At 35.6% G+C, this 24,281-nt stretch overlaps 1 protein-coding gene across 1 annotated transcript in view; it reads left to right on the top strand.

Annotated features, from left to right (window-relative positions):
• Positions 1-252: 252 nt before the first annotated feature.
• Positions 253-24,281, top strand: part of LOC107044641 (metastasis-associated protein MTA3) — a 154,837-nt gene continuing 130,808 nt past the window's right edge. Inside the window, exons 1-2 of the mRNA XM_015266589.1 lie at positions 253-432; positions 3,128-3,379. Of these exons, the coding sequence (XP_015122075.1) occupies positions 333-432; positions 3,128-3,379 (352 nt within the window). The 5' untranslated portion in view covers positions 253-332. The remainder of the gene's footprint in view (positions 433-3,127; positions 3,380-24,281) is intronic.

Genomic DNA, 24,281 nt, shown 5'->3' with positions numbered 1-24,281 from the left:
CGTAATTTTTACTGAACATTTCTCTTCGTGTGATTTTGATTTAAATTGCCGTTATGACCGTTAATGGCTGAGGAAGTTAGAGTTTTTTTTATCATATCTTGCCATTTCATCACATTCTAACATGTTTCCAAGTGAAATTAGAGAATCACTAAATCCATCGATTACAAAGTTTCCATGCGGAAGCAATAAAAATCATAAAACAAACAAATAAGCAGCCCCGGTTTTTTTTTTTTTCAAAAAAATTTGCAGTGGCAAGCGTGGAGCAGCAGAGGTCAGAATCTCCTGCAAGCACGCAGAGTCAGAAAATCGAGAATCAAGATTCGACTAAGGAAATGACTAGTAAAGATGGGATTGGTCCGAAAGTGATGAGCAAAGGGGCTGGGAAAGGTGGATGGCTCAAAGCCCCACTATCGGAGGCCCACGAGCCCCATGGTGAGTGACCAAAAGCGATTAAAAAAGGTCCAGTCTGTTGTCAATGAATGCGCGAGTGACGCTTCCTTTAAGGTGACGGTAGTGCCAACCAAATATTCATACACATGTTGTACATCATTAAATATTCGTAGTGTTGTACCTGTATTATCAAAAAAAAAAATTATATTTTTGTTTGTTATGCATCGAAAACTTATTTTTTTTAAATATTCACCGATCCTCTTTTTCCAAACCATCGATTCATTAATATACTCAATTTTTACATGATTATTCCCAAATCTGGGAAACTTTGTAAGTTAAAGAAGACATCGTGATATGACAGTCCTTAGTGTTTTTTCTGGCCCTGATGCAAAAGTATTCTCAACCATATGCTCGACACTCTCAAAAATAAATGTTCATGTAACGCTTTGTCTCTTCATATCAAAGAATTGATGTTGACAAGCCGACAACAAGTGACCAAAATTAGCCATATTATTTCTAGTCACATTGAGCAAACAATGTTGATAATGAATGTGACTCTCAATACAGCTGTTACAAATCGATATTGACACTTTACCTGCTGTCCTTTTCAAAAGTGTAGTTTCTGCGCTATGATTATGATAAGATGAAAAAATCCATGTTTTTCATGTGCCATGAAAGTTAATGAACTTTGACCAAATCCCAGGACCTCAATGTTTTTTTAATTCGAATTTTTTACAGGACAGCCTACTTTTTCAAAAATGGAATGGTTAAATAAGTTTCATTTGTTTAAAACAATTATTGATTTTTAAAATAAAAATATACAGCCATCTCCAATATGAGATAACGAATTGGTTTGGGAAATATTGCAATTTGCAGTAGAAAGAGTGGAAAGAGTAGAAGAGTGCACATGTTGCAGCAATTCTGAGGGTCCGAAAGGTAACCCTCTACTAAAATTATAATGACGTGTGGTCAGTAAAAAAATGGAAATTTCAAGAATTTTTATAAAATATTTGACATATTTCTCGCGGCAAATCATAACCGAAATGTATTCAGTTTTCAATTGTCTATTCAAAGAAATTTTTCTCATTCCAATTGGTTATTCTTCATTGGAAATAGTCACATGAGATATTTTTATTTAGAAAACCAATAATTGTTTAAAAAATAAAATTTTTGTTTAACCATTCCATTCTTGAACAAGTAGGCTATTATGGCAAAAACTGGGGTAATTTAAAAAAAAATTGAGGTCCCTGGGACTCTTTAAAAGTTTCATTGATTTCCACGGCACATGAAAAAAATGGGTTTTTCATCTTCTTATCATAATAGCGAAGAAGTTATCGTAGAGTAATATTCAATGTAACGAATGAAATTCACTCCAGTCGTGCGATTTTTTTCGCGAAAATACAAGCTTCCAAAGTTTGCGGATGACAATTTTGAAAAGGATAGTAGGTAAAAAATCGAACAAAAAAATGTTTACTTTCCGGGTGCACACCGCAATCAATAGAAAGCGATAAAAACTTTTCGAACTTCTAATACCTATATCGATACTGAGATGCCAATGATGATACAAGGCTTCTGAATCTGCAGTTGAATTGAAAAATTCTTTGTAATCTTGATGAATGCCGATAGTTTAGGTTGACTTCATTGTAAGGCCAAAGAGATATAAACTCCGCTGCTGTTGAATTCTTGAAACTTCCAGTTTTGTTTCAGGTGTTCAATGAATGGCTGTACATTTTTTCTAAATCAAAAATACATGATAAGGAGTGAATGTTTGGCTCAAGTTGGAATTAAATAGAGCGATCCAAGCTAGAATCAATCCTTTACGCTGCAACATATTATAGGAAAATCGTGAAGTTTTTGAATAAATTAAAATGATATATATTTTTTATTGGAGTTTTTAGTACCATTCAACTGCATTCATTGAAGATTCTTTAGTAAGCTGAGGCATTCCGTCGTTAAATGATTCATTCTCTTCTACTCAAACGTAATCTGGTGATTGAGGAAATTTGAGCGGATAACATCTTTTGTAGAGTATATTTTCAGTATAATCGTTTGTGATTAATATATGCAATTAATCTTATTCTACTTATAAGCGATTTCCACGATTGTCGACCTAATATATTTCCAACTGCAATCAATTTTTGTTTTAAAATGGAATAAAGTCATAAGCCGGTTATACTTATCTTATTCTGCTATTTATGAAATTATTTTGAAATGATTGATTGCGATACAAAAAATGTTGAAGACCTTTTCTTGTTGTGAATTTTCTCATTCAAAAAAACGTTTTTCTTCGAGATTATTTGCTTTTGAGACAATTAGATTAGTAACAGCACACATTTCATTACCAGGACTATATGACTGTAATCTCTTCAATTAAAACCCGAAAAAATTCTCATTCTATTTATTTTACGTTACCAATTCTATCTAGTTGACTTTCGTTTAGTACTGCGGTCTGCTTATTTTGTAATTACATTTAGTCCATTACGTATTGCATTCATGCATTAGGACAGCATGATTAACGATGATTAGAAATTTAGATCATCATTGAGTACTTGAAAGAATAATTTCATAATTTTGCAATAAAAGTTGTCTTCCTCTTTTCATGTAGAAGATATTTGTAATTATTTAAAATTATGTATTCATTATTTGAATTTAGTTATTTTTTAAGCATGGGATGGTGCATGAAATTTGACATTTTGAGAAAACAATTGTTAATGCTTCTTATAATTCTTTTCAATAGGGATGGAGGAAAGTGTCGTGGGTGCTGGTGGAGTATCCGAACTAAGCACAAAACAACGACATCAGATGAAACATAGAGAGCTTTTCCTGTCTCGTCAAGTTGAAACTATGCCTGCCACTCACATTAGGGGCAAATGCTGTGTTACTCTACTCAATGAGACGGAGTCACTCCTCAGTTATTTGAACAAAGACGATTCGTTCTTCTATTGTCTTGTTTTCGATCCTGCTCAGCGTACACTACTTGCTGATAAAGGTAAATTGATCATGGAAATACATGGTAGCGTATCGACTCGGAAACATTCTTAACTTTGACTGCCCCGACGTCTCTATAGAGGGACGTCGACATTCTTTGTGCTTTTGAGGGATTCTGCTTTGATGGCCATAGAGTAGGAATATTGAAACTCATGTTAAAGGCTTGAATGACATAAAAACTCACGGGGGTGCAACTGAAGGCACCACTTATCGATGCCATTGCTTTTGGAAAATGTTCCTGAGAGGTTGCGGAAGTTTCCGGGATAAGACATTTGGCGATGCACTAATTCGCAGATTTATAATTAATGTTTAAAAATTAATTTTCCACAAGTTTTCAGGGGATAACTGGAGATGCAGTTATCGACATCATTGTTTTTGAAAAATGTTCCTGGGGGTTGGGCAAGTTCCCTGATCAAAAAATTTGGTGGTGTACTCATTGGAACATAGTTGATTCATGTTCAAACATTAATTAAAAATCTTCTAATTCGTGCAGCACGAAATTTCTTGTTCAAGAAACTTCCTCAACCCTTCAGGAACATTCTTCGAAAACAATGGGGTCGGCCAAAGTTTGCACCTACTTGGATCCCCATTCATCCCATAAAAACTCATGGAAAATTTATCTTTACAAAATTAGTTAAGAATCTGTATTATCCCCGAGTTATCTACTCGGTCAAACCTTAGATGTTTTTAAGGTATAAATTACACCGAAAGTGGGATGCTATATGCTATCTTTCAAATTATACCTTAAAAACATCTAAGATTTGACCGAGTAGATAGCTCGTGGATAATACAGAATGTAAATATACCGATCGAGAATAACATCTTTGGCAGTTAGGAATCTTACATATAATTACTGTACCATGACATTTCGTTGGCCAGGAGACTTTCCAACCCCGTCAGGTACATAAAAAATAAGGGCTCGCGTTTAGGTGCACCTCCATTAACCCCTCAAGGACGGGGTCCATATACGTACATGGACTCACCAGCTTGGTCTGTGGGCCAGGGTCTCTATACTATAGAGAACTTATACACGTGTTTACCATCTACCGCTTAGCGTGAGAGACAATTTGGGTGCCGAAGACCCCGTACTTGACAGGTTAACCCCGAGGGAACTCGTTTCGAAAACATAGTTTTACTACTTGTCTATTATTTTTAGTCTTTATTTATCTGAATGTCACTTTCTCTACTTGAATGTCGCCTTGCTCGCTCCCATTGTATGTGGGCTGGAGCGGGTGTGACTCATTAAGTGGTGAACCAATAACTTACCGACCAATTCCTATTTTTCTGTTCATTCAATATTCCATATAGAAATGTCCGTGTGAGCGTTACCAGGCTTCATTCTTTTGTTTCTATACTCAATTTCTCATTAGAAAGCAATGTGTACTCATTAGAAAGCTTATTGAATAAGCTTTAAAATTACATCTGATTTATCCAATTTTTTGCCAATTTTTCATCAACTTGTGAGAGTTTTAGACGAAAATTGAATTTTCATGTTTCACTTGAAAAATTAATATTGGTTGGATTTTTGATGCACCTAAGTGGACTAGGCGGGGATATCTATATATTATTTTGAAGAGCATTTACTTTTCTTCGAAATTGTGCACGGTAATCCTGATTCAATGAAATTTTCATCGAGTTATAGCAAATAGTTTCTACTTTTTACGATGTCACGCACCACAGATTACAGTTTTTGCCATTTTTAGAGGCTGTAGATATGACCTGTGAGGATAAATCGTAAACCAACTTGAAGTTCCCGTCGAGATTTTCAAATTGATACCCCAAATCATCTATTCCATTCACCAGATCAATTGTTCCACGCCATAATGTAGTGATTTCAGAATGTCATGTTTTGTAAATTTTCATGGTTTTCTTCTTAATGACAAGATTGCTTGGTTTCTGTTCAAATCTGTAGCGATATTTTATGTTCAGGTGAAAATATACTAAATTACCTTTATGAAGTTACTCCTGAATTATTAGATTAAGGCTAATTTTCATTAACATATGTGAGTTTTTAATTCAAAAATTGAATTCCATAATGTTTATGGTAAATTCAGCTTGGTTTGAATTTTTCTATAACTATCGGTCAAGTGAATGAAACTATTCATATACCAGTTCACAGGGTACTTGATGTTATCGAATAGAAACTTCATGGGAATGAGAATTATAAAAATGACACATAGACCTCATGCAACCGGGCTAGCGCGCGTCTCGCCGAGTTAGAAAAAAAAATCAAATTTAGAAATTTTCATACGGATAACGTGAAAAGGGTTGAGATGATTTTGCTCAGTATTGTGAGAGTTCATTTTTTAATTTCATGTATTCGTATGAGTCTGTGTGAGATGTATGCACGGTGGGACTAATGAGTCATCGGTGTGACGTCGTAGAGCTACGCGCCTTACGCATAATGAGAGTGGGAGATATAGGGCAGTCGGTCGGAGTCGGTGTCAGAGGTCGGAAGTGACAGAGATGACGTTTTGAGAGTAAGAAACGCCTTAGAGCAAAGTCTTTTTCATATTATCAAACATGTTACCCAAGTATATTTTATTAAATATATTCTATTGTTTTATTTGAAGAAAAGAGTATGCCATCTTTTGACAAAAACCCTTACAAATTCAGAAGTGGGATTATGATCCAAAAGAAATGAAGTGCAGTGTGAAATTTTATGAAATAGGAGGAACAATAGTATGAACGATTTTCCATTGATGAGAAGCTGAGGATATGTCCAACAGTGCTTAATTTAGTGGTTAATCGGATATTAAGTGAAATAGTATGAAAAATAGTATGAACGGTTTTCTATTGATGCGGAGCTGAGGAATATGTTCAACAGTGCCCAATTCAGTAGTTTATCAATTTTATGTGAAATAGAAGAATAAAAATTGACGTTTTAAATAGTGTGTGATTAACAGGATTTCAAGATGACGAAAGACGCTAATGATTTTACGGTTGCGGAATTGAAGGAAATTTTGAGGAAGAAAGGCCTGTCGCTATCAGGGTCGAAGGCAGAACTGATCAGCAGGTTAAATGAAGATGATCCTGGAGGCAGTTGGATTGCAGAGGCAAATCGTGAAGAGGACAACGCAAAGAGGCAAACAGATAAGGAAAAGGAGTTACAAGAGGAACGAGATCGGGAAGCAGCCGCTGCAGCCAACAAAGATCGAATGATGCAACGAGAATTGGAGTTATTGAGAAGAGAGAAAGAGTTATTAGCTGAGAAAGTTGCATTGCTGGAACGAGAGAAAGAATTAATTCGAAGTGGAGGGAACTTAGGAGTTCCGCAACTGGCCCCCAATTCCCCCAATCAAGTACTGAAGGCTAGTCTCAAAACAATTGGAGAGTCATTGCCGGAATTTAGTGAAGGAACTGACTTTATTGAGTGGGAAAAGCAAGTGAAGTATTTAGTACGTGTGTTTAATCTTGACGAAAAGATGGGACAGTTGATGGTGACCACGAAGTTGAGAGGTAAAGCTGCGAAGTGGTTTCATTCTAAAGCTGAACACAGAGAATTGAGTTTGACGGAATTGTTGGGAGCAATAAAGGAATTTTTTGATCATCGCCCCACAAAATTAAATAGGAAGAAAGAATTCGAGAACAGGTAGTGGATGCCAAGTGAAAGTTTTGACAGCTATTTTTATGATAAAACTATTTTGGCGAATAAAGTGCCTATTGATGATGAGGAGGAAATAATCGAGAGTATAATTGATGGTATGTCAGAACGAGCACTGAGGAATCAAGCAAAATCATTACGTTTCAAAGCTAAGGCTGATTTATTGGCGGCAGTCAAAGAGATCACTCTCCAGTCTGACAGTAAAAATCAAAATCGAAAGGAGTCAGGTGGATCGAATGCAATCAGTGGTTCCAGTGTGAGTTTAAAACAAGACGGAAAAGGTCAAAAAACAGAAGTGAAAAATGAGAAGAATGAAGTGAAAGACAAAAATAAAATGTCGAAGTGTTTTAATTGTAACAGACATGGTCATATTGCAATCGAGTGTCCGAAGCCAGAACGAGAAAAAGGAGCGTGCTACATTTGTTTCAAGATGGGGCACAAAGCTGTCGAATGCCCTGACAACTGGAGGAATAAGAGTCCAAAGAAGGAGGATTCTAAAAAATCACCTGAGGTCACCAACATTTATGACGAGCCAGCACCAAAGGCGGATTGTCGTGAGATAGTTATATTTGAAATTAATAATTCAGAAACGCGGCGAGTTTTAAATCTTGATACACAGTTAGATACGGGAAGTCCGATCAGTTTAATTAAAGAAAGATTTGTAGACAGAGAGTCCATTCGTCCGGTTCAGTCAGGTACTTCGCGTTACACAGGGGTGAATAAGTCACCACTTGAAATATTAGGAGTCATTAACGCACGCGTTACGTTGTACAATAAAGTTGAAGAAGATGTTCCAGTTTTTGTAGTCAATGAGAATGCAATTAAAGTATCTGCGTTAATAGGAAGAGATATATTGATGAAAAGATTTAAATTATCGTTGAGACCGTCAGAAGAAAGCGAAGCAATTATGGAAATACTAAATATTCAGATTGATGACTCACATGATTTAGTTGATGAATTGAATGTAAACGAAAAAGTTGATGTTAAGACGAGGCTTGAATTTCAGAGATTGTTTATGAAAGAATATGTGACGCCAGAAAGACCAGACGAGCCAGTAATTAAACAAGAGTTGAAGCTTAGGCTGACAAAGAATGAACCGTTTCATTATTTGCCGAGAAAATTGTCGTATTCGGATAAAGAGAAATTAAGAGTAGTATTGGATCGTTTAATTGAGAAAGGATGTATTAGGAGAAGTCACTCGGAGTATGCTTCACCAATCGTGTTGTTGAAGAAAAAGAATGGAGAACCACGTATGTGCATCGATTTTAGAACGTTAAATGACTCGTTAGCTCGCGATAATTATCCTTTGCCCTTGATTGAAGACCAGCTTGATGCACTGGCAAACAAGAAATATTTTAGCTCATTGGATTTGAGGGATGGGTACTATCACGTGAAAGTCTCGGAGGAATCAGTTAAGTATACGTCATTCGTGACGCCGTTAGGACAATTCGAATGTTTAAAGATGCCTTTCGGGATAAAGACGGCGCCAGCCACTTTCCAACGATTTATAAACACCGTATTGGAAGAGGAAATTAGAGCCGGAAATGTCATTGTTTATATGGACGATATCTTGGTCATAACAGAAACGCTGGAAGAGCAATTTGAAGTATTAAAAAGAGTGTTTAGACTTTTGGTAGAAAATAAACTTACGTTGAGGTTGGATAAGTGCCATTTTCTACAAACAGAGATCGAGTATCTAGGGTATTATGTTACGGCGCAGGGAATCCAGCCAACAAAGAGCGGCATTGAGGCTGTCGAGAATTTCCCGGTACCCAGAACAGTGCGTGAGGTACAGAGTTTTTTGGGTCTCTGTTCATTTTTTAGGAAATTTATTGAGTCTTTTGCTACAATCGCTAAACCGCTGTATGAATTATTGAAGAAAAATGTTGAGTTTCAATTCGGAGAAGAACAATTGAAAGCATTTGAAATTTTGAAAGGAAAATTGACGAGTTCACCGGTTCTAGCCATTTACAGTCCGAAAGATGAAACTGAATTACATTGTGATGCAAGTTCGAAGGGATTCGGAGCGACCCTTATGCAAAAGAAGTCTGATGTTAAATTCCATCCTATCTTTTATTTCTCCAAATTAACGACAGAAACAGAAAGTAAATATCACTCATTTGAATTGGAAACGTTGGCAATTATTTACGCGTTGAAGAGGTTTCGGATTTATTTGCAGGGAATAAAGTTCAAAATTTTGACAGATTGTAATGCTTTAACTCAGACGTTGAAAAAGAAAGAATTGAATCCAAGAATCGCCAGATGGGCTTTAGAATTGATGAATTACGATTATTCAATTGAACACAGGTCAGGTATTCGAATGCGTCATGTGGATGCCTTAAGTAGGAAAAATTTAGTTATCATGGTCATTGAGGATAATCCTCTTGAATGGAATCTGCTAATTTGCCAGAGTCAAGATCCTGCTATTGTAGAAATTCGAGAAGCTTTGGAATGTTGTGAAGACAAAATGTATGAGTTACGGAATGGATTGGTGTATCGCAAGAAAGATGAAAAATTGTTGTTTTATGTGCCACGACAGATGGAAACAAACGTAATTTTCAAGTATCATGATGAAATGGGACATTTGGCGAAAGAGAAAACGTGTAGTGTAATTATGCAAAATTATTGGTTCCCAAAAATGAGTGAAAAAGTGGCAGAGCATATTAAAAATTGCTTGAAGTGTATTGCATTTTCCCCTGTGTCTGGGAAGTCTGAGGGATATTTGCATATTATTCCAAAGGGGAATGTACCTTTTGCAACAGTTCATGTGGACCACGTGGGCCCCATTGATAAGAATCGAGCGTGCAAACAGCATGTGTTAGTAGTAGTGGATGGGTTCACGAAATTTGTTAAGTTGTATGCAACAAAAACAACATCAAGTAAAGAGGCAATCGGTTGTCTAACGAGCTATTTTCAAAATTACAGTAGGCCGAATGTTTTGGTGAGTGATCGTGGGACGTGTTTCACGTCAAGTGAGTTTGAGGAATTTTTGGAAGAAAAGCATGTAAAGCACGTTAAAATCGCTACTGGTTCACCCCAGGCTAATGGTCAGGTTGAAAGAATTAACCGAGTGCTTGTACCGATGTTGGCGAAACTGAGCGACAACGAGATTGGAAAATATTGGTATAAAATTTTAGGAGATGTCGAATTTGCATTAAATAACACGGTTAATAAGTCTACTGGACAGACCCCGAGTGTTTTGTTATTTGGAGTGAGTCAGAAGGGAAATATTATCGACGATGTGAGAGAGTATGTTGAGAGTATGGTGTCAGACGATAAACCATGCGACTTAAAACAAACACGAGAACAAGCGAGTGAGAGAATTGTGAAGGCTCAAGAGTACAACAAAAGGTATGTTGATCAAAAGAGACGTAAACCGTATGAGTATGACGAAGGCGATTTAGTGGTTCTGAGAAATTTTGAAAGCACCCCTGGAGTTTCCAAGAAGTTGATTCCACAATTTAAAGGGCCTTATGCCATCCAGAAGAAGTTGAGAAATGACAGATATGTAGTTGCAGATCCGGAGGGACTTCAGAATTCCCAGAGACCCTACGAGGGTGTATGGGAAGCGAAGAATATGAGGCCATGGAAAAACATGAATCTTGAGGATGAAGTTGATGACGAAGATGTGGAGAATAGTGGATAATGTAATCTTTAGATTTAATTTTCATGTGTATGATTTTATAGAGTTAAGCTTTTATGATCACTTATTATTTCTATGTGCTCCGAGGACGGATCAGTGTCAGGATTGGTCGAGTTGTGAGAGTTCATTTTTAAATTTCATGTATTCGTATGAGTCTGTGTGAGATGTATGCACGGTGGGACTAATGAGTCATCAGTGTGACGTCGTAGAGCTACGCGCCTTACGCATAATGAGAGTGGGAGATATAGGGCAGTCGGTCGGAGTCGGTGTCAGAGGTCGGAAGTGACAGAGATGACGTTTTGAGAGTAAGAAACGCCTTAGAGCAAAGTCTTTTTCATATTATCAAACATGTTACCCAAGTATATTTTATTAAATATATTCTATTGTTTTATTTGAAGAAAAGAGTATGCCATCTTTTGACAAAAACCCTTACAGTATCCAATCAAAATCGAATGATTCTATTCTAAACTAATGATTCTAGGGGTTATGAAACGTCGACAAATCATGGAAATTCCAGTTTTGATTTTCGGGTCAATTACACTAACTTTCTCCCTTAAGGGGTAACAGAATGCCGTCAATTTTCCAATTTTTTGAACAAATTTCCTGCTGAAAGTTATCGATATTTATACATATCCAAGCACATAAATCTCCAGGAAGCGATAATGGAGATTAATGTGCTTTGGGTTCAAAAAATATTAATAACTTTCTGAAAATTTGTGTGAGAATTTTCTAGGACTGGCTTTTAGCCAATCATAGCCCAGTATTCGAGGTCACGATACTCTTTTGTTATCAAATTTTTTCGGAAATTACACACTACCTTCTGGAAATTGCATCTGATAATTGCATAGCAGCTTTTCATTTGTTTCTAACCAATTGGATGTTTTGCTGGAAGAAGCCCTCGAATACTGCGCTCCGCTTGGCCAAAATCCAGTCCCGGAAAATTTGCCGAATGCTTGACACTTTTGTTTGTTTGCAACGAAGCGATCAGGAAATATTCCGATAATTTTGAAGGCCTCGAGGTATTATAACTGAAAATTTTCGAGAAAACGGTCGCCTTCTGTTACCCTTTAAGGGGTCCGTCAAGTTAGCAGTGCTAGGTGCTCAAATCTGGTCCAAAATTTTTGCAAAATTAGGCGCTTTGTAGGCGCTTTTTTCGGGCCAATTTTTTTTGTGCTCTTATAGGTTTTCTCAAAATTGCGTTTTTTCAATTCGACCATCAAGTTAGCCCGAAAAGTGGGGAAGAAAGCGATAAAAAAAATCAAACCCAGGGGATAATTAGGCGCTTTTCAGGTGCTCCCGGATGCTGGAGAGAAAACTGCGGAAAATTGTTTTTTTTTTAACAAGAATGGAAGCGTTCCCAAGGAAACCACATGGATGGAAAGGGGGTAGGGGAGATAGGCAAACGGGTATGGCGGATCTCCCGAATTAGGTGCTATTCAATTAGGCAAAACAACATTTTGATATTCGACCTCCGGCCAACTTGTCCAGGGGATCAATCGAGTCAAGAGACAAAGTCATTGGGTAAGTCTCCAGTAGTCTCAGTTCAATTTGAGAGTGAAATTCGTAAGTGTCCTGGTAGCTCAGATGGTAAGAGCACCCGACATGGCCCGCCTTCAAAGTGATATTGTCTCTGCTATTACAAACAATTTTAGACATTTTACAGAACAAGTTGAGATGAATAAAAAACGGAGTGACTAAATGCACCATACACGGCTCACGGGAAATCAATCCGTGATTGTATTGGAGTCACGGGTCTCGAGGGCAAGCTAACCGTGTCTGTATTAGAATCACGGAAAGTCCCCAGCTTTACTTCCCGTCGCTCGAACAAGTTTCTAGATTATCCTTTGCCAATAACTCCTAAACCGTGACTGTTATTTTCATAACCTCCCCAAATTAAATTAATCAAGCCACCCATTCCAAATTTTTTATAAAAAAAACCTTTTTTTTAGACTGTATCCTCAATATGAATATGAGAATAACTATGTTAATGAAGCATGTGGGTAAAACTAAAGATTTTTCATTTATTTCTAACGATTCGTTACTTAATAAAAACGCGAAACTTGGAGAGAGGAAATATCATTTGACAGCTGATTTGCTCATTGTCAAATAGTTTATTATGTGACAGAACGAAGTTGAAAAAATCATTGATTACGATATCGAAAAGCGAAACAACAAACAAGTAGACCGGATTTTCATTCTTTATAAATTGTTCAGTCTCTGGAATGAGTAATTGTAAGACAAAATGTCAACAAATCGTGTTCGAAATTCAAAAATTTTAAAGTGATTTTTTTTTAATGTTGATTTTTTTTTTAACACGAGTGTTAACTAATGATTAATCCACTATTCTCTTTTTTCTCATTGGTGATGATTACTAAGAATTTAATTATTTAGTGAATCATGAAGTCTGTGAAAAAATGTTTGGAGACCTTGCTTTTTCACAAAATTTTGATCGATAAAAAAAGCCTCAACAGTTTTTCCTAGACTCAAAATTTATTGATTTTTTATTTTTCAATTAATTAATTAGTTATTACTGAACTACTTGAAGAAGTGACGATTGATGATTGTTTTTGAAATTCTACTGTCTTTCATTACTAATTTCTAGTGAATGAGTTTAATGCTATGAATAAAAAGACAAGAGGCTTTCATGAACTAAAAAAAAGATCACTATTTGATCTTAAAATTACTCATCTCTGAAATAATCAACGATTGACAAAATTATTTATGACTATCCAATGAATACCTGAAAAAAAAAGATTGCTATGAAATTATATTGCAAATGAGAGAAGATGGCGAAAAATGTTTAGATTGTATATTACCATTATCAAATAGTTTATCATGTCTCAGAATGAAATTTAAAAAATCATTAAATGGTTAATTCTAAGTATTAAAGTATCAATTGAATGAACATACATGCAGAAATATTATTTAACAAATAAAATGTCTCAAGTGTTCAATTTCAGTTCCACACTGCTTCCATTCAAATCATTTAATCAATTATCTAATTATCCCTTCAAAGACAACAAATTATTCTCAAAAATCTTTTTATCTAATCAATCTATAGATTGAGGAGAATATTCAAAATATTTTTCACGCACAAAAAATCCTGTTTACTCAATTTCAATTGGATAATGCCTCCTTATTATGCACAAAAAATGGGAAAAAACTTAAAAAAAAAAAACGAAATGCTAACATACAGAAAATTTTCAATGTAATGAACACATCAGAAAATTTAATTGAAAAAATAAATTTTCTGCTGTGTTCATTAAATGGAAAATTTTCTGTATGTTAGCATTTTGTTTTTTTTTTTAATTTTTTTTCCCATTTTTTGTGCATAATAATGAGGCATTATCTAATTAAAATTGAGTAAACAGGATTTTTAAGGAAAATTTAATTGAAAAAATAAATTTTCTGCTGTGTTCATTAAATGGAAAATTTTCTGTATGTTAGCATTTTGTTTTTTTTTTTAATTTTTTTTCCCATTTTTTGTGCATAATAATGAGGCATTATCTAATTAAAATTGAGTAAACAGGATTTTTAAGGAAAATTTAATTGAAAAAATAAATTTTCTGCTGTGTTCATTAAATGGAAAATTTTCTGTATGTTAGCATTTTGTTTTTTTTTTTAATTTTTTTTCCCATTTTTTGTGCATAATAATGAGGCATTATCTAATTAAAATTGAGTAAACAGGATTTTTAAGGAAAATTTAATTGAAAAAATAAATTTTCTGCTGTGTTCATTAAATGGAAAATTTTCTGTATGTTAGCATTTTGTTTTTTTTTTTAATTTTTTTTCCCATTTTTTGTGCATAATAATGAGGCATTATCTAATTAAAATTGAGTAAACAGGATTTTTAAGGAAAATTTAATTGAAAAAATAAATTTTCTGATGTGTCCATTAAATGGAAAATTTTCTGTATGTTAGCATTTTGTTTTTTTTTTTAATTTTTTTCCCATTTTTTGTGCATAATAAGGAGGCATTATCCAATTAAAATTGAGTAAACAGGATTTTTTGAGCGTGAAAAATATTTTGAATATTCTCCTCAATCTATAGATTGATTAGATAAAAAGATTTTTGAGAATAATTTGTTGTCTTTGAAGGGATAATTAGATAATTGATTAAATGATTTGAATGGAAGCAGTGTGGAACTGAAATTGAACACTTGAGACATTTTATTTGTTAAATAATATTTCTGCATGTATGTTCATTCAATTGATACTTTAATACTTAGAATTAACCATTTAATGATTTTTTAAATTTCATTCTAAGACATGATAAACTATTTGATAATGGTAATATACAATCTAAACATTTTTCGCCATCTTTTCTCATTTGCAATATAATTTCATAGCAATCTTTTTTTTTCAGGTATTCATTGGATAGTCATAAATAATTTTGTCAATCGTTGATTATTTCAGAGATGAGTAATTTTAAGATCAAATAGTGATCTTTTTTTTAGTTCATGAAAGCCTCTTGTCTTTTTATTCATAGCATTAAACTCATTCACTAGAAATTAGTAATGAAAGACAGTAGAATTTCAAAAACAATCATCAATCGTCACTTCTTCAAGTAGTTCAGTAATAACTAATTAATTAATTGAAAAATAAAAAATCAATAAATTTTGAGTCTAGGAAAAACTGTTGAGGCTTTTTTTATCGATCAAAATTTTGTGAAAAAGCAAGGTCTCCAAACATTTTTTCACAGACTTCATGATTCACTAAATAATTAAATTCTTAGTAATCATCACCAATGAGAAAAAAGAGAATAGTGGATTAATCATTAGTTAACACTCGTGTTAAAAAAAAAATCAACATTAAAAAAAAATCACTTTAAAATTTTTGAATTTCGAACACGATTTGTTGACATTTTGACTTACAATTACTCATTCCAGAGACTGAACAATTCATAAAAAATGAAAATCCGGTTTACTACTTTGTTGTTTCGCTTTTCGATATCGTAATCAATGATTTTTTCAACTTCGTTCTGTCACATAATAAACTATTTGACAATGAGCAAATCAGCTGTCAAATGATATTTCCTCTCTCCAAGTTTCGCGTTTTTATTAAGTAACGAATCGTTAGAAATAAATGAAAAATCTTTAGTTTTACCCACATGCTTCATTAACATAGTTATTCTCATATTCATATTGAGGATACAGTCTAAAAAAAAGGTTTTTTTTATAAAAAATTTGGAATGGGTGGCTTGATTAATTTAATTTGGGGAGGTTATGAAAATAACAGTCACGGTTTAGGAGTTATTGGCAAAGGATAATCTAGAAACTTGTTCGAGCGACGGGAAGTAAAGCTGGGGACTTTCCGTGATTCTAATACAGACACGGTTAGCTTGCCCTCGAGACCCGTGACTCCAATACAATCACGGATTGATTTCCCGTGAGCCGTGTATGGTGCATTTAGTCACTCCGTTTTTTATTCATCTCAACTTGTTCTGTAAAATGTCTAAAATTGTTTGTAATAGCAGAGACAATATCACTTTGAAGGCGGGCCATGTCGGGTGCTCTTACCATCTGAGCTACCAGGACACTTACGAATTTCACTCTCAAATTGAACTGAGACTACTGGAGACTTACCCAATGACTTTGTCTCTTGACTCGATTGATCCCCTGGACAAGTTGGCCGGAGGTCGAATATCAAAATGTTGTTTTGCCTAATTGAATAGCACCTAATTCGGGAGATCCGCCATACCCGTTTGCCTATCTCCCCTACCCCCTTTCCATCCATGTGGTTTCCTTGGGAACGCTTCCATTCTTGTTAAAAAAAAAACAATTTTCCGCAGTTTTCTCTCCAGCATCCGGGAGCACCTGAAAAGCGCCTAATTATCCCCTGGGTTTGATTTTTTTTATCGCTTTCTTCCCCACTTTTCGGGCTAACTTGATGGTCGAATTGAAAAAACGCAATTTTGAGAAAACCTATAAGAGCACAAAAAAAATTGGCCCGAAAAAAGCGCCTACAAAGCGCCTAATTTTGCAAAAATTTTGGACCAGATTTGAGCACCTAGCACTGCTAACTTGACGGACCCCTTAAAGGGTAACAGAAGGCGACCGTTTTCTCGAAAATTTTCAGTTATAATACCTCGAGGCCTTCAAAATTATCGGAATATTTCCTGATCGCTTCGTTGCAAACAAACAAAAGTGTCAAGCATTCGGCAAATTTTCCGGGACTGGATTTTGGCCAAGCGGAGCGCAGTATTCGAGGGCTTCTTCCAGCAAAACATCCAATTGGTTAGAAACAAATGAAAAGCTGCTATGCAATTATCAGATGCAATTTCCAGAAGGTAGTGTGTAATTTCCGAAAAAATTTGATAACAAAAGAGTATCGTGACCTCGAATACTGGGCTATGATTGGCTAAAAGCCAGTCCTAGAAAATTCTCACACAAATTTTCAGAAAGTTATTAATATTTTTTGAACCCAAAGCACATTAATCTCCATTATCGCTTCCTGGAGATTTATGTGCTTGGATATGTATAAATATCGATAACTTTCAGCAGGAAATTTGTTCAAAAAATTGGAAAATTGACGGCATTCTGTTACCCCTTAAGGGAGAAAGTTAGTGTAATTGACCCGAAAATCAAAACTGGAATTTCCATGATTTGTCGACGTTTCATAACCCCTAGAATCATTAGTTTAGAATAGAATCATTCGATTTTGATTGGATACTGTAAGGGTTTTTGTCAAAAGATGGCATACTCTTTTCTTCAAATAAAACAATAGAATATATTTAATAAAATATACTTGGGTAACATGTTTGATAATATGAAAAAGACTTTGCTCTAAGGCGTTTCTTACTCTCAAAACGTCATCTCTGTCACTTCCGACCTCTGACACCGACTCCGACCGACTGCCCTATATCTCCCACTCTCATTATGCGTAAGGCGCGTAGCTCTACGACGTCACACTGATGACTCATTAGTCCCACCGTGCATACATCTCACACAGACTCATACGAATACATGAAATTTAAAAATGAACTCTCACAACTCGACCAATCCTGACACTGATCCGTCCTCGGAGCACATAGAAATAATAAGTGATCATAAAAGCTTAACTCTATAAAATCATACACATGAAAATTAAATCTAAAGATTACATTATCCACTATTCTCCACATCTTCGTCATCAACTTCATCCTCAAGATTCATGTTTTTCCATGGCCTCATATTCTTCGCTTCCCATACACCCTCGTAGGGTCTCTGGGAATTCTGAAGTCCCTCCGGATCTGCAACTACATATCTGTCATTTCTCAACTTCTTCTGGATGGCATAAGGCCCTTTAAATTGTGGAATCAACTTCTTGGAAACTCCAGGGGTGCTTTCAAAATTTCTCAGAACCACTAAATCGCCTTCGTCATACTCATACGGTTTACGTCTCTTTTGATCAACATACCTTTTGTTGTACTCTTGAGCCTTCACAATTCTCTCACTCGCTTGTTCTCGTGTTTGTTTTAAGTCGCATGGTTTATCGTCTGACACCATACTCTCAACATACTCTCTCACATCGTCGATAATATTTCCCTTCTGACTCACTCCAAATAACAAAACACTCGGGGTCTGTCCAGTAGACTTATTAACCGTGTTATTTAATGCAAATTCGACATCTCCTAAAATTTTATACCAATATTTTCCAATCTCGTTGTCGCTCAGTTTCGCCAACATCGGTACAAGCACTCGGTTAATTCTTTCAACCTGACCATTAGCCTGGGGTGAACCAGTAGCGATTTTAACGTGCTTTACATGCTTTTCTTCCAAAAATTCCTCAAACTCACTTGACGTGAAACACGTCCCACGATCACTCACCAAAACATTCGGCCTACTGTAATTTTGAAAATAGCTCGTTAGACAACCGATTGCCTCTTTACTTGATGTTGTTTTTGTTGCATACAACTTAACAAATTTCGTGAACCCATCCACTACTACTAACACATGCTGTTTGCACGCTCGATTCTTATCAATGGGGCCCACGTGGTCCACATGAACTGTTGCAAAAGGTACATTCCCCTTTGGAATAATATGCAAATATCCCTCAGACTTCCCAGACACAGGGGAAAATGCAATACACTTCAAGCAATTTTTAATATGCTCTGCCACTTTTTCACTCATTTTTGGGAACCAATAATTTTGCATAATTACACTACACGTTTTCTCTTTCGCCAAATGTCCCATTTCATCATGATACTTGAAAATTACGTTTGTTTCCATCTGTCGTGGCACATAAAACAACAATTTTTCATCTTTCTTGCGATACACCAATCCATTCCGTAACTCATACATTTTGTCTTCACAACATTCCAAAGCTTCTCGAATTTCTACAATAGCAGGATCTTGACTCTGGCAAATTAGCAGATTCCATTCAAGAGGATTATCCTCAATGACCATGATAACTAAATTTTTCCTACTTAAGGCATCCACATGACGCATTCGAATACCTGACCTGTGTTCAATTGAATAATCGTAATTCATCAATTCTAAAGCCCATCTGGCGATTCTTGGATTCAATTCTTTCTTTTTCAACGTCTGAGTTAAAGCATTACAATCTGTCAAAATTTTGAACTTTATTCCCTGCAAATAAATCCGAAACCTCTTCAACGCGTAAATAATTGCCAACGTTTCCAATTCAAATGAGTGATATTTACTTTCTGTTTCTGTCGTTAATTTGGAGAAATAAAAGATAGGATGGAATTTAACATCAGACTTCTTTTGCATAAGGGTCGCTCCGAATCCCTTCGAACTTGCATCACAATGTAATTCAGTTTCATCTTTCGGACTGTAAATGGCTAGAACCGGTGAACTCGTCAATTTTCCTTTCAAAATTTCAAATGCTTTCAATTGTTCTTCTCCGAATTGAAACTCAACATTTTTCTTCAATAATTCATACAGCGGTTTAGCGATTGTAGCAAAAGACTCAATAAATTTCCTAAAAAATGAACAGAGACCCAAAAAACTCTGTACCTCACGCACTGTTCTGGGTACCGGGAAATTCTCGACAGCCTCAATGCCGCTCTTTGTTGGCTGGATTCCCTGCGCCGTAACATAATACCCTAGATACTCGATCTCTGTTTGTAGAAAATGGCACTTATCCAACCTCAACGTAAGTTTATTTTCTACCAAAAGTCTAAACACTCTTTTTAATACTTCAAATTGCTCTTCCAGCGTTTCTGTTATGACCAAGATATCGTCCATATAAACAATGACATTTCCGGCTCTAATTTCCTCTTCCAATACGGTGTTTATAAATCGTTGGAAAGTGGCTGGCGCCGTCTTTATCCCGAAAGGCATCTTTAAACATTCGAATTGTCCTAACGGCGTCACGAATGACGTATACTTAACTGATTCCTCCGAGACTTTCACGTGATAGTACCCATCCCTCAAATCCAATGAGCTAAAATATTTCTTGTTTGCCAGTGCATCAAGCTGGTCTTCAATCAAGGGCAAAGGATAATTATCGCGAGCTAACGAGTCATTTAACGTTCTAAAATCGATGCACATACGTGGTTCTCCATTCTTTTTCTTCAACAACACGATTGGTGAAGCATACTCCGAGTGACTTCTCCTAATACATCCTTTCTCAATTAAACGATCCAATACTACTCTTAATTTCTCTTTATCCGAATACGACAATTTTCTCGGCAAATAATGAAACGGTTCATTCTTTGTCAGCCTAAGCTTCAACTCTTGTTTAATTACTGGCTCGTCTGGTCTTTCTGGCGTCACATATTCTTTCATAAACAATCTCTGAAATTCAAGCCTCGTCTTAACATCAACTTTTTCGTTTACATTCAATTCATCAACTAAATCATGTGAGTCATCAATCTGAATATTTAGTATTTCCATAATTGCTTCGCTTTCTTCTGACGGTCTCAACGATAATTTAAATCTTTTCATCAATATATCTCTTCCTATTAACGCAGATACTTTAATTGCATTCTCATTGACTACAAAAACTGGAACATCTTCTTCAACTTTATTGTACAACGTAACGCGTGCGTTAATGACTCCTAATATTTCAAGTGGTGACTTATTCACCCCTGTGTAACGCGAAGTACCTGACTGAACCGGACGAATGGACTCTCTGTCTACAAATCTTTCTTTAATTAAACTGATCGGACTTCCCGTATCTAACTGTGTATCAAGATTTAAAACTCGCCGCGTTTCTGAATTATTAATTTCAAATATAACTATCTCACGACAATCCGCCTTTGGTGCTGGCTCGTCATAAATGTTGGTGACCTCAGGTGATTTTTTAGAATCCTCCTTCTTTGGACTCTTATTCCTCCAGTTGTCAGGGCATTCGACAGCTTTGTGCCCCATCTTGAAACAAATGTAGCACGCTCCTTTTTCTCGTTCTGGCTTCGGACACTCGATTGCAATATGACCATGTCTGTTACAATTAAAACACTTCGACATTTTATTTTTGTCTTTCACTTCATTCTTCTCATTTTTCACTTCTGTTTTTGACCTTTTCCGTCTTGTTTTAAACTCACACTGGAACCACTGATTGCACTCGATCCACCTGACTCCTTTCGATTTTGATTTTTACTGTCAGACTGGAGAGTGATCTCTTTGAATGCCGCCAATAAATCAGCCTTAGCTTTGAAACGTAATGATTTTGCTTGATTCCTCAGTGCTCGTTCTGGCATACCATCAATTATACTCTCGATTATTTCCTCCTCATCATCAATAGGCACTTTATTCGCCAAAATAGTTTTATCATAAANAATTCTTCTCATTTTTCACTTCTGTTTTTTGACCTTTTCCGTCTTGTTTTAAACTCACACTGGAACCACTGATTGCATTCGATCCACCTGACTCCTTTCGATTTTGATTTTTACTGTCAGACTGGAGAGTGATCTCTTTGACTGCCGCCAATAAATCAGCCTTAGCTTTGAAACGTAATGATTTTGCTTGATTCCTCAGTGCTCGTTCTGACATACCATCAATTATACTCTCGATTATTTCCTCCTCATCATCAATAGGCACTTTATTCGCCAAAATAGTTTTATCATAAAAATAGCTGTCAAAACTTTCACTTGGCATCCACTTCCTGTTCTCGAATTCTTTCTTCCTATTTAATTTTGTGGGGCGATGATCAAAAAATTCCTTTATTGCTCCCAACAATTCCGTCAAACTCAATTCTCTGTGTTCAGCTTTAGAATGAAACCACTTCGCAGCTTTACCTCTCAACTTCGTGGTCACCATCAACTGTCCCATCTTTTCGTCAAGATTAAACACACGTACTAAATACTTCACTTGCTTTTCCCACTCAATAAAGTCAGTTCCTTCACTAAATTCCGGCAATGACTCTCCAATTGTTTTGAGACTAGCCTTCAGTACTTGATTGGGGGAATTGGGGGCCAGTTGCGGAACTCCTAAGTTCCCTCCACTTCGAATTAATTCTTTCTCTCGTTCCAGCAATGCAACTTTCTCAGCTAATAACTCTTTCTCTCTTCTCAATAACTCCAATTCTCGTTGCATCATTCGATCTTTGTTGGCTGCAGCGGCTGCTTCCCGATCTCGTTCCTCTTGTAACTCCTTTTCCTTATCTGTTTGCCTCTTTGCGTTGTCCTCTTCACGATTTGCCTCTGCAATCCAACTGCCTCCAGGATCATCTTCATTTAACCTGCTGATCAGTTCTGCCTTCGACCCTGATAGCGACAGGCCTTTCTTCCTCAAAATTTCCTTCAATTCCGCAACCGTAAAATCATTAGCGTCTTTCGTCATCTTGAAATCCTGTTAATCACACACTATTTAAAACGTCAATTTTTATTCTTCTATTTCACATAAAATTGATAAACTACTGAATTGTGAGTTAAATTGTGAGAAAAATCTTTAGTTTTATCCACATGCTTCATTAACATAGTTAGTCTCATAGTCATATTCAGGATACAGTCTAAAAAAAGATTGTTTTATAAAAAATTTGGAAGGAGTAGCTTGATTAATGTAAGTTGGAAAGGTTATAAAAATAACAATCACAGTTTAGGAATTATCGGCAAAGGATAGTCTAGAAACTTGTTCGAGCGACGGGAAGTAAAGCTGGGGACTTTCCGTGACTCTAATACAGACACGGTTAGCTTGCCCCCGAGACCCATGACTCCAATACAATCACGGATTGACTTCCCGTGAGCCCTGTATGGTGCATTTAGTCACTCCGATAAAAAAAATATCGCATTAATCTTAAATCACCTTAAACTCAATGGTAACGACGAGAACTAATATCAATCCAAATAACGATAATACAGACAATTCATTAGTAATGCGAGGACTCAACATAATTTCCATCAATGTTAATTCACTAGTTAGACAACAAAGAAGATTCTACTTGCAAACATTCTTGGACAAAAATAATATCGATGTGGCACTCGTCACTGAAACCAAACTAACCAGAAATCACCGAATAAAATTTGATAATTACAATATTATAAGAAACGATAGAAAAAATTCAAAATTCTCAGGAAGAACTGCAATAATTATCCGTAACGATATAATTTATACAATGATTAGTTATCCGAGTTCAGCCAATAATTCAGCATTAGAGTACACTATTATAAAAATAAAAATATTAAACTCCAAAATGTTCTTTATCAACAGCGTCTATGCGACTAACGCTGATAAACGCAAAAAAATCTTCCTCGATGAATTAGATTATTTATTTAACGAATTATAATTATTCGATGACAATATTTATTACATCATTCCGGGAGATTTAAATGGCAGGCACCAATCCTACGGTGATGCCTGTAATAATGACAGAGGCCGACACCCACGTCACTGGGAACTAATGAGCATAAATTCAAATTGAATCTAATTCCTCCAATTGATTACACATTCATGTAATCACAATCATTTTTAGAGCTAGCTCTCATTGATTCAAGACTGAATATTGACAACTTAATCGATAACAAAATACCCACCCACATATATGGCAGTGATCATAAAGCCCTAATTGTTCATCTTCAAGTAGATAATTCTATGTGTATAGTCATTGCTGACAGTCCTCAGAATAATTATTATAATTACAAAAATACTAATTGGGAGTTATTTACTTAATATTTGCATGATCACTATGATCTAAAAATACCCGATGATAAAAATCTATCCAATCATGAAATCGACGATTATATTGAGAATTTTAGCAGATATTTAATATCATCTATCGAATCACAAGTTCCGAAAGGAAAACCAAAAGGGTTAACGATTAAAGGCATTTATTTAACATAAATTGGTAATTTAACAATATATATATACAAATTATATACAAGTTATGAAAGTTTCAGTCGTAGTCTCAGCCCTTGGGCTCTAACTTACAAATATCTTGGGGGTTGTATTTTATTCAAATGACAGGGAGATTATTTACAATGGAAATAAATGGATATAAATGGATAGTAGGGAAAAGCGAGCAGTGAAAAACCCTAAAACATGAATGTTACAGTGTGATTAGTTGCGGCCGGTAGACCATCTTGAGATTTTGCGTGGGTTGATGTTGTTTATGAGTGAGTTGGGATGAGTTTTGAGATTAATTTCAAAATTGTTTGTTAATCGCTCTATGAAATCATGGATCATTTCTGTATTGGATCTATTGTGAAGGGAGGAGATGGGGGTTCTGTAGTAAGCATTATTGATAACGCGGAGAAATTTGTTTTGGGTGATTT

This window comes from Diachasma alloeum, unplaced genomic scaffold (genome assembly GCF_001412515.2).
Source record: "Diachasma alloeum isolate Michigan unplaced genomic scaffold, Dall2.0 Dall_scaffold_00774, whole genome shotgun sequence".
Classification (NCBI taxonomy): domain Eukaryota; kingdom Metazoa; phylum Arthropoda; class Insecta; order Hymenoptera; family Braconidae; genus Diachasma; species Diachasma alloeum.
Note: the sequence above shows the minus strand (reverse complement) of the source record. Positions and strands in the feature narration are given on the sequence as shown.